The following is an 11,626-nucleotide window of genomic DNA, read 5'->3' on the forward strand; positions in this document are numbered from 1 at the left end:
CACACACACACACACACACACACACACACACACACACACACACACGTTTTATTAGTAAGCCTGCTCCCTGTGAATCAAACCTGTATCAAACCAGTTGAACAGGAACAGCACAGCTATAGAAACACTGCACTATAGAGCTCCATTTGTTAACATTACTAACAATTAACTAAAAATGAAAAATACTTCTAAAGCATTTCTTTCTTTCTCAGATAATGTTAATTTGAACATTTATTAATACATTAAAATGATCTCTTAATCTGTATAGGTTAATATTTAATGGACCTGAGCTAACAACTGACATTTGTATTTATTACTAATGTTAACAAAGATTAATCATTACTGTAACAAATATATTGCTCATTGATAATGTAAATGAATGCATTAAATAGCGTTAAATGATTGGACCTTATTGAAAAGTGTTACCGCTATAGCATTAGTAATGTATAATATAGGCCTCACCAGTTCCACCGAAAATGTGCATGTCCACCTGCTCCAACAAACACATGAGGAATGTGTTGACCTGAGGTAGAAGCCCAAACAGGAAGATGACGGGAAAAGAGAGGGTGAACACTGCAGAAGAAAACATATGAATAATTACATTATTATATTATGCACAACTCAAACAGAGGTTTAACAGAACTGGCTTTGAATGATAGTGAACAGACCTATGAGCATGTCTCTAGCACAGAGCAGAAATTGGGCAGAGAAGAAGGTGACCCCATAGAGGGTGAAAGGCAGCATACTGTCCAAATTGCCGACCAAGTCAAACACCCAGATCAGCATACAACATAGGCAGAAATACACCGGTCGGCTGTACACGATGATCCAGTTATGGCCCTGCAATGAAGACCACATCAAATGAGATAGGCTGGTCTTTGACTGTGAAAGTCAAAGAAAAGAGAAGACTGAAAAACAGCCATTTACTCACATGCATTGGAGATGCTGCATCAGGCTGTACACTCTGAAATGGACAAGAAAAAGCTAATTAATACTGGACACATTACTATCTTTTGACGATCAAGAGATGCGGGAAAAACAAAGGACCATTTTAAAAATCTAACTCTCACACTGACCTTTAGCAAGGAGTACTGACAGCTGGCAATGACTAGGCAGAACTGGAAAACCCAGATGTCTCTAAAGAAGCCCTGGAGAAGAAGCAGGAAGCCAAGGAATGCCACCAGACTGGCCAACACCACCGCAAACACATTCTCGCCAACTCGTCGATTCCTGTCCAGCAAGGCCAGCAATGCTAGCCTGTCGTAACGAACTCTTAACCATTTCCCCGGCAGCACCCAGAACCGGTAATACTGTTTAGGCTTGGCCTTTTCCTCAATCATCAGCGTGTTCTCCTGGGATTCGTGAGGGGACTCGTGATCTAGGTCGAACTACAAACAGAAAAAAACATCAACACAATCAGCAGGATTGTGAAATGGAACATGCGTTTTGATGATGTTGTAGCGTTAAGCCTCACCTCTGGCATATCCATTGGCAGCCTGCGAACCTGCATACCCTGGAGGACCACCGGTCTGGGCTGCAGCATGGACAGCACCGGCGCCACCTCCTGGACATCAGTGGAGGTAAAGCTGGAGGACTGTGACTGTCGCTCTCGTTCCCTGAGCCAATGAAAACGTGTCAAACACTAGGAGACTTCTGAATATTATCCCAATGGTACAAGTTTTAAGACTTACTGGACTGGGTCCTCATATCCTCCACCAGCAGGCCCAAAAGTATATGACCTCTTTACTCCTGAAATTAGATCATTTCAATTGAAGAAACAAACTAAACCAGAATTAAATTAGTGTTACAAGTCAGTGAAGCACAAATGGTTCTTTACCACTCTCATCAAAAAAGTAGTGCACAGCTCCCTCTGAGGTGTCGTCAAAGGTCGATGCCTCGTGAACACCGCTGCGGGGCAGCAGCAGCAGAGATGAGGCGGCGAAGTGCAGGGCGGAGGGGAGCGTTCGTGTGCGGGAGTGAGAGGAGGTGCGGACTCTCTGGAGGTCCTGTAAGCTAGGAGGAGAGCCCATGGCAGAAGGGGGTGGGGTGGGGTTACTACCAGCATTATGTCGTCTGCGAATGGCCTGTGTCCTCTTCACACTGCTCACAGAGTCACGTTTACTTCCCTCGTCTGGGGCTACATGGGCAAAAAGCAAAAGGCAAACAGTTTTAAAGGGCAAAGAAAATAAATTAAATATTAGCTACAGCAGAAATCAATAAAAATAACTTCTAAAAAAAAGTATTATTAAAAAGGAAAAGTGCAAATTTTTACATTTGAAATTTCCAGCCTAATGAGGGTGAATAACGTGTTTCTTATACACCATGATCCCCCCCCAAAAAAAATCACTTCAGCAGAAATTATTATGAGTTAATCTATTAAAAGTACATACAAATAATATAGGAAAATGTAAATATAATATATTAAAAGAAAAAAACTTATTTATGCATGGTTTAAATATTTTTGCACATCTATGCAATGCAAGAAAAGAAGCGCGGAGAATGAATCTGTTCACTCCTCACCTCCTCCTACTGCCCCCTCTTCCAGCAGCTCTCCTGCCCTCCAGCCCGTCTGGTTCCCAGCCCAGGAGCCCCCAAGTGAGTCTATCCTATGATGTATCCTGGAGAAAGCCTCTGAGTGCATCGTCCGAGCCTCCAGGTCTGATTTAGAGATGGTGAGTGGACGTGGGGCAGGATTGGAAGATGGAGGTAAAGGTAGCATAGTAGATGCAAGGGTCCCTGTGTTGTTGGAACCCCCACCGGCCCCATCCATGCTGAGCACTCTGGCATGAGTCTTGGCACTGGCTGTGCTGGCTGAGCGCTGAGCACTGCGAGAATGGGAGGGAGCTACTGCGTCAGGCTCCTCCCCCTCTCCAGGGCTAGGTAACTGACTGGGGCCAGGCTGGGAAGCATTCGCCAGATCGGGGGAGTAGCAGGAGGTAGAGGAGCTCGAATCATCATCTTCATCATCGTCTTCGTCGTCAGAGCTGAAGCGACGTTGGGATCCAAGGCTAGAGCCTGCACTCATATCGCTGCCATCGTCTTCGTCGCTGGAGTCCTCGAACAAGCTCTCGCTGTAGGCTTTGGCACCCAGCCGACTGCGTACAGGGATGTAGTCTCTGTGTTGGCCACGGTTTTGGTGCCGCCGATAGGAGCCACAGTCAAAACTGCTACTGCCAGGAGCACCTCGTTTGCGTGGAGCTTTCCTGCGACCGGGGCGGTGACCAACACTGCCCCCGGCACGTAGCAGCTTCAGATCTTTAGGTCGCACCACCTGCTGCTGAGCTTGCAGAGATGGTGGCTCTGCTAGGAGGTAGGACGGGGCAGAGACCGGCAGAGCAGGCTCCGAGCAGACCAAGCCCAGTGCCAACCCTGACGGTACAGAGCTGGCCTGGCGTGGAGGAGGAAGGGGGGGTATAGGGATGCCATTGTCAAGATCGCAGGTCTCAGAACGCCCGCTGCTAGACGGCGACGAGTCCTGCAAGGAGGGCTGTGCAATGTCTGAAAACAAAGGGGGAAGGTCCTCCCCCTCCACCAGAGTTCTGTCCAGGCCCTGCCCAGAGGAGAGCTCTTTGGAGGGTGAGCGTAGCAGCACGCTGTCTGACAGGTCATCTGTGTCGCTGCCGTCCTGCAGCACGTCTCCAGGCTGCTGATAGGGGCCTTTACCCTGAGGCAAAGCTGTGGAAGCAGCGTTAGACACGGGTTTATGCGTCTGGCCCAGCGAGGGACTCTCAAGCTGTGTTGAGTCTGTTTTCTCACTGCGGTAGCTACTGACCGTACTGAGAGTTTCTCTGTCTGTGGCTGCTCCACCTCCACTAAAGCAGCTGTCAGTGGAGCCAGCAGCCAGGGCCACTCCAGTGCGGCTGCCTGGTTGCTCAGCACTGGGGGCAAAAGTGACAGGGTCGAGACCCAAACCCAACAAGTTCTCGCTTAGTTCCTCGCTCAAGCTACTCTTGATAAGAGGGCTGAGAGGAGCATCTCCCAGGCTCTCAGAATCAGCTGAAGGCCCAAGGGGGGAGTAGCCTCCTAGACCCTCCCCATCAGGGCTCTGCTGAGATAGCTGCTCCACACCCCCATTCTCCACCTGGTCCTTCTCATCTCCATCTTCTTGGCTGGAGGGGGACGGTGGGATGGAAGGACAGTTTGCTGGGTGCAGGCCACTAAACCCTCCAGACATTACATCACTCACACCAATTAGGCCTCTGTAATCCACAGCCAGACAGGATGGTGCCACACCTGCAACGACAAAAAGCGTCCAGTTACTACTGAGCAGATTAGCGATGCTTAGAGGTACACATAACTTGATACTAGTAATAATCTAAAACAAATCCAATGGTTTTAAGATATCAATTTATTCAGTTAACTTAATTTATAAGATTTTAATATGTTGTAATATTTTGCAATAAACATGCAACAAATTATTTAATACATATAATCAGTGACTGTAAACTTCAAATTAAAGTTTACAATGTTACGGTTCATCTCATAGCTGGTTGGTTTAGATTAAAGCTTTTTCCTTAAAGTTGTGATGAAACGGAAGTAGTGACAGATCTTTTCTTCTGTATTGTGACGTACATTTATAAAAATAAAATAAAAACTCTAGTATGGTGTTCTATCCATCAGTTGTTGATTGATATTACCATGTGGGCAAATAAATGGCACCTAAGTTGTGATAATTTTGATTAAACGGGTCCAATTTTTTTTTTTTTTTACATACATAATTAAACATTCACAGCAAGATCTTAAACAGGCATTTACAAAAAATACATAAGTGAATTTGACTTTTTTGAACCAAGGATGCTGAAAATATGGGTTGGCACTGTAGCTCTCTGGATTGGAAGTCTAGGGCAGTGTTTCCCAACCACTGTGCGGCGGAACACTAGTGTGCCGGTGACGAACAAAATATCTGTCATTCGCAGGTCAAAAACCTTGTAACTACATGTGAGCTTGATTTTCATGCAATGTTAGTATTATAATGAAACATGCAAGTGTCTAACCATTTATAAAAATATAGTGTTTAATTTAAAAAAAATAATTTGTTAATTTGTTGTTTTATCATCACCAACAACATCATATAGCTACCTATATGACCTTATTGTATTCCTGCCTGACTTAAGCTCAAGTTTCACATTAAATGTGAGAGCTACTTTTAATATAATATCTAGATCTAATTTGCCATTTGAAGCAATGCATGTTTGTGAAATATTGTTATATATTTACATAGAGGTGTGCCGTGGGATTTTTTACTTAGCAAAACTGTGCCACAAAAAAAAAAAAAAAAAAAGTTGGGAAACACTGGTCTAGGGAACTGTCCAATGCAACACTAATGTAGTGAAGCAGTAAAGGGACAGTTCTTACTAGTGTTGTCCTGAGAGTTGTGTCGAAGGATGTCTCTATGTGCAGAGGTTACGATCACATTATTAGTGGCCTGCTCCTGCATGAGCTCCTTAATATCTGAAATTTTAAAAATGATAAAAATCAGAGAAGAACTAAAACAAGCATACCAGTTCATGTTACCTATTTGGTGCTGTATGTTTGTTTTTTTAAAACAGCAACAATAACAACAATAACAACGTACCCTTTGGGACTCCAGGGTCTTCAAGATGTGGTAAAAACTCCTGAGCAAAAGAAAAGAAAAGAAAACAAGTCAGAGGAAATTCCAACGAGTTAAGGAGAATAATGCTCAAGGACATGTGACATTTCGCATTAACATTATCCTCACCGACACCTGATTCAATCCAAACAGCGAATGCTGGGAACTGCAGCGTACAGGAGGGGTGGAGTTCACCTTTCGGAACACCGTCATTTCCACACCGACACCACTGTCCCTGTAGGCACAGGCATGCCAACATGAGCCAAAACTGACTGTGACTGCTCGACATCATCAACAGATGTCAACCAACAACAAATCCCCGGAGAACATCTGACTCAGTAGCATGATGCTTATAATGCTCTACAAACTGATTCTGTCTACTAGCAATAGATATTGAGCAATAGATAAGTGAAAACGAAAAAGAATGTAGTAATGTAGATATACTGTACCTGTGTTGGCTTCCATCATGAGCGCCAGAGCCTTCCTCTCCTTCTTCCACTCTATGGGGGTCAGTGGCGAATGAGGCCTGCCTCTTCTCCACAATCTCGCCCAAGTCAAACATGGCATGTAGTCGGAAATTCACTGCTTTTATGGCCGTGAAGAAGGCCGCTATCACAGCGCAGTACACACCTGCCACCACTAAACTGGCAGGAAGGGCCTGAAAGAAAGAATGTGGGAGAATCACATCAATGTGGTTGCAACATTACAACCTCAAATTCATTTCAGACACCGCATCTTATGTAGGCCACAATGGACTTGTGCAATTTCATAATGCGCTTGTGTGCAAAATAGGCTACAACATAGTACCGGTCAAAAGTTTTAGATCGGTAAGATTTTAATGTTTTCTGCTCACCAAGGCTGCATTTACTTGATTAAAAATAAAAACAAAAACAGTCATATTGTTAAATATTATTACAATTTAAAACAGCTGTTTTCTATGTGAATATATAGTAAAGTGTAATATATTCCTGTGATCAAAGCTGAATTTTCAGCATCATTACTCCAGTCTTCAGTGTCACATGATCCTTCAGAAATCATTCTAATATGATGATTTGAGGATCAAGAAACATTTCTGATTATTATTAATGTTGAAAACTGTTTTTTTTTTACATTTTTAATTCAGGATTCTTTATCTGAAATGGAAAGATTTTGTAACATTAAACACTACCCTTCAAAAGTTTGGGGTCAGAAAGATTTTTTTTTTTTTGGGGGGGAAAGAAATAAAAGAAATTAATACTTTTATTCATCAAGGATGAGTTAAATTGATCAAAAGTTACAGTAAAGACATTTATAATGTAAGAAAAGATTCTATATAAATAGATGCTGTTCTTCTGAACTTTCTATTCATCAAAGAATTCTGAAAAAACTGTTTTCAACATTGAAAATAATAATTAATGTTTTTTAGCATAAAATCTGCATATTAGAATGATTTCTCATGTGACACTGAAGACTGGAGTAATGATGCTGAAAATTCAGCTTTCATTAGAGGAATAAATTACATTAAAATATATTAAAATAGAAAACAGTCATTTTAAATTGTCATAATATCTCACAATATTACTGTTTTTTTGTTTTACCAAATAAATGCAGCCTTGGTGAGCAGAAGAGACTTCTTTTAAAAACATTAAAAATCTTACCGATCTAAAACTTTTGACCAGTAGTGTAAGTAATAGTAAATGTATTAATTTATGCAATATCAGCATATAAGTATTTTCATGGCAAGAACAGTGTAAATAAATAGATAAATTAATAAACATTAAAAATGACATGACAGACAAATATATATATAAAAAAATATATAGGCTAGGGCCTAATTAGATGCAATTGGCATACAACTGAGTAAAATCATTGATGACATTAAAAGCTGTAAAGTTCAATAATATGTTTAATGGTCAACTTAGGATTGTTACAAGAGCAGCAAGACGGAAGTTCACCTGATGTCATAACATGTCATGTTTATCCACATTATCATCAAACCGGTTGTCACACTGAGAAAATGGACGCAAAGGAATGTTTTCCTGAAGACTGATGTAATGATTCCTTCTTGTATATCAGGGGCCGTATTCACAAAGCATTTTATCTTACCACTAGGAGTACTCCTAAATCGCACTAAAAGATTTTAGCTAGGAGTTTTCTCTTAAAAGTTATTCACAACGCCTTTCAGACCTACTCTTAGTAAAGAAAAATGACAACTCCTAAACTAAGAGTGAGTCTTTGTTGCTATGGATGACGTCATTACTCATGCACGAGCTTGACTGAAGTGACCACCTTGATTGGCTGATGATTGTAACGCGGGAATGATTCCAAACCCCTCCCCTACGATGATGATTGACAGGTGACAGGTCTGAGAATGCGTGCGCTACACAAGTAGTGCGAAGGACGAAGATGATGAATAACTGAATAAATAGCCTAAATGAATAAAGAGTAAGGAAAAACAAATAGCCTAGTAGCCTAATGAAACATATGGATTGATGCAATATCTTTGCAACGTTATTGAATTAATCTGTCACTATATGCCTCTGCCTACGTTTGCAAAGAGAAGAACATTTTAATTTGATTCACAATCAAACGTTACAATTAGTTTACATGCAATGAATGAGTAGCCTAGTTTTGGTTGTTGTTGGTGGCGTTATTGCATCCCTAGTTATGCCTACAATGCAAAATTGTTCCCTCGCGATTGGAAGCTCCTGTAGCCGCCGCGCACGCATTTCAAAACATCGCAACGTGAAATGCCACAAAAAGCGGTTTGTGAATAGGTCTTAGTGAGTTAGGAGTCCTCTCGACTTCTTTTAAGCTGTCCCAGGCTTAGGTGCTACTTTTAGGGCTAAAATGCTTTGTGAATTACTCTTAGTCAAAAAAATTAGGAGTCCTAAAGTTACGAGTGACACGCCCATTATTTTTAGGAGTTGCTCCTAAATTCGCCAGTTAGGAGCTACTTTTAGCCTTAAAATTCTTTGTGAATACGGCCCCTGATCTTTAACATTGATTGTGCTTGTGAGGTACTAACGTTCTGTAAAACTTCAAAACAGGCTGTTGCCTTGAAGGAACTTTATTGAACTTTCAAAAACTGCGTTGACTTGGGGTCTGTAGGAATTTTTTTTTTTTTTTTTTTAAAGAAGTTTCTTATGCTCATCATCAGGGAAGAATTCGTTTGATTAAAAATACTATATTAATATAATTTAAGCTGAATTTTCAGCATGCAGAAATCATGCAGAAACTGGAGACACCTCCAGTGACACATATGATCCTTCAGAAATCATTCTAATATGCAGATTTGGTGATCAAGAAACATTTATCATTATTATCAGTGTGCTTGTGCTGCTTAACATTGTTGTGCAAACCAGGATTTTCTCATGAATAGAAAGTTTAAAAACAAAACAACTACAACAAAAAGTGAACATTTATATATATATATATTTTTTTTTACTCTGACACAAGGTTTGATGTTATCTTGGTTCTGCTTCATTGAAACCACTTAGAAAAGACATTCCATAGAAAATATCCCTGAAGCAGAAATATCTGCAGCTGTCATTCATCTTGACATGATCTTTCTATAGTAAAGCTTGAGATCACCATGTAAGGAAAGATTCTCAACATGAGTGACACCTAAATATTTCAATATATTTTAGTATTATTACGTTTACATACATTTTTCCAAGAACGTGTGCCTGGAGAATTACTGCATGAACTCACCATGTACAGAAGAAATGGGAAGGCCAAGAGGAATATCCAGAGGTAGAGATGAAAGCAGTTCGAGAAGGTACTCTGATGAGGGTCAACGTACCATCCTCCGGTCAGAGAAGCCCACACTCCCTGCCGCAATATCTGAAGAGCTTGAGAGCCCATCTTATCGCTTCGGGACGAGACAACCCAGAGTTCTTGAAGTTCCCTTGTCAAAGTTTCTAGTGCGGTACTTCCATTGGGAACCTCAGGATGGACTTTTCTCGGACTGGTAATGAAAAGGCTGCCCAAAAAGTTAGCAGAGAGCGAGACGATCCAAAACAACTTCAGGACTGTGTTTTTTCAGCATCAACTGTTCTTTTGTACGCTCCTCCAGCAGACCCCTGTTTGTAGTGCAGATCATCAAGAGTTTTTGGCACAACTGTGACCCAAGGGCTACATGAAAACATTCATCCTGAGGAATCATCAAAACTGCTTGGTTTGGTTTCTTTACGACTTGCCAGCACTTTAAGCAAACACAATCCCAAAAATAATCAAGCTGTTCTGATGACATACTTAAGATCAACAGGCTATTTTGAATATGGTCATTTTAACCTATCTGTGGCGTGATAAGGCATGAGACATTTGTCTGATTTAGATAAAGTAGCCTAATGTGGGATTTCTAGAAAATACAATTAAGAAATCAAGTTTCATTTAGGGATATCATATATTAAACTAACTTTAGAGATGTCAACAGATATGTATAAGATCACTGAACAACTGCAACTATTTCAGGCAATGTAGAGAAAGACAGGCAGTTAGTTAGTTAACGTCTTCATTGGCTTTCTAGGCTTCTGTAACTATTGCAAATATGGTAGACAGCTTCAGAGTCCTGAGAATTCAATTTCTACTTTTTCTGAACAAATTTGTAAACCTGTCCCGTTGCCAAACAAAAGATATGCGTATATGACACCGTTTAGAGTTGTATGTCTTAACTGACTGCTGGTTTATTTTAACCTATAGTCATCTCGTCCAAGCCTGAACAGTCATAGTAGTATCTTTTCAACTTTTCCTTTATGGCAGTAGCTAATCTCTACATCTGGAGAAGGAAAAACACTGAGCATCCTCGGCAAACAATAGTCGTTTGAATAAACGAACGCCGACAAATGTCTCAGTGGATTTGGCTTTTAACCAGCACAACTTCAGCTAATGTTAGCATAGGTATGTTAGCTTGCCTAGAGCATCTTTGAAATTATATTGAGTCTAAATAAAGACAGTAGAGAGATTAATTAATTAATTAATGTCCATGAAACGTTCCAATATCACTTCAATGAAAACGTTACCAGAGTGCGAATATTTTTAGAGCTGTAAACAAACCGTGCGTTTACACAGCAATGGCGCTAACGCTGACAGCTGAACGACTGGGTTTTAGACTGAATCAACCTGCTGAGCATCAAATCAATCAGAAGGGCCGCGAATATATTATAGGCAATCTATTTTCTCAGTTTTTCGACTTAATTTGACGTATATCTGTCCTCTCACCGCTCAATATCACCTGACACTCACTAGCCACACCGCTAACATGCTACAAGCAGCAGTGAGACACCTCTGACTTTGGCTTAAGTGTTTTGTAGCAAAATTTTGAGCACTCTTCAACTCAACGTCAACATTCCATGGTTTTTCTCGGCAGGGTCTGCGTTAATTCCTCCAGAAACGAGAGAAGGAAAACCACAGGACGGCGAAACTGAACGCGAGTTAGCATCGGCTAACGGCAGCACTGAGTGCTTCCTCCTTATGACGAAAATAAAAATACAAAAACACACACAGACCACAAAATATCTCTACGTGGTCACCACTTCAACCATTTCCACGGTAAGTCCAGGGCCGCTGTGTAAAAACTCCAGCGAGTACAGCCCGGAATGTGAGCTCGCTAAGTTCCAGTGTCGAATCGCTTCATTCACACAGGTAGCAAACACCCACCTACAGGAAGAGAATTGATTCTGCAACGCGATTGGCTACTGCGGATAACCCCCACCTGCATGGACGGAACTGATCCTTCAATGCGATTGGCCGCAGCAAGTGTTTGTCATTCAGTGGACGAATGATCGTCAAATCAATGATGATTTGATTCATCGATATGTGACAGACATAACCTTTTTCTGTCAGGTTGCAATTATTTCATTCAGGCCTCCATTCATTCATTTCAAATTACATCAAAGTTAATATTTTCTTACAGTCATTTATTTAAATGATTTTTCCAGATTTTTCTTTTCTGGGACACTTTTTTTCTAAGTGACCCAGTTAATCTTAGATAAAGTGAGACAGGTTTTTCAGGCAAAGTGAGACACTTTTGAAAACTTTTCCGATTGATTATAAATA

General features: G+C 41.0%; 1 protein-coding gene across 3 annotated transcripts in view; it reads right to left on the reverse strand.

Annotated features, from left to right (window-relative positions):
- The window catches only part of LOC308705724 (pecanex-like protein 3), a 25,029-nt gene extending 13,818 nt beyond the window's left edge, over positions 1-11,211 (reverse strand). Inside the window, exons 1-14 of one of the 3 annotated variants that reach the window (XM_081390882.1) lie at positions 9,281-11,211; positions 6,037-6,245; positions 5,717-5,822; positions 5,573-5,612; positions 5,353-5,448; positions 2,518-4,230; positions 2,120-2,134; positions 1,835-1,861; positions 1,689-1,746; positions 1,472-1,613; positions 1,074-1,385; positions 929-961; positions 666-837; positions 460-570 (exon numbers count right to left, since the gene is read on the reverse strand). In XM_081390882.1, coding sequence (XP_081247008.1) covers positions 460-570; positions 666-837; positions 929-961; positions 1,074-1,385; positions 1,472-1,613; positions 1,689-1,746; positions 1,835-1,861; positions 2,120-2,134; positions 2,518-4,230; positions 5,353-5,448; positions 5,573-5,612; positions 5,717-5,822; positions 6,037-6,245; positions 9,281-9,433 — 3,187 coding nt within the window. In that variant the 5' untranslated portion in view covers positions 9,434-11,211. Of the gene's footprint in view, positions 1-459; positions 571-665; positions 838-928; positions 962-1,073; positions 1,386-1,471; positions 1,614-1,688; positions 1,747-1,834; positions 2,135-2,517; positions 4,231-5,352; positions 5,449-5,572; positions 5,613-5,716; positions 5,823-6,036; positions 6,246-9,280 lie in introns of all 3 variants that reach the window. The other 2 variants (XM_081390880.1, XM_081390881.1) reach the window with 2 other exon arrangements.
- Positions 11,212-11,626: the final 415 nt, after the last annotated feature.

Source organism: Scardinius erythrophthalmus (assembly GCF_964197995.2).
Source record: "Scardinius erythrophthalmus genome assembly, chromosome: 17".
Taxonomy (NCBI): Eukaryota; Metazoa; Chordata; class Actinopteri; order Cypriniformes; family Leuciscidae; genus Scardinius; species Scardinius erythrophthalmus.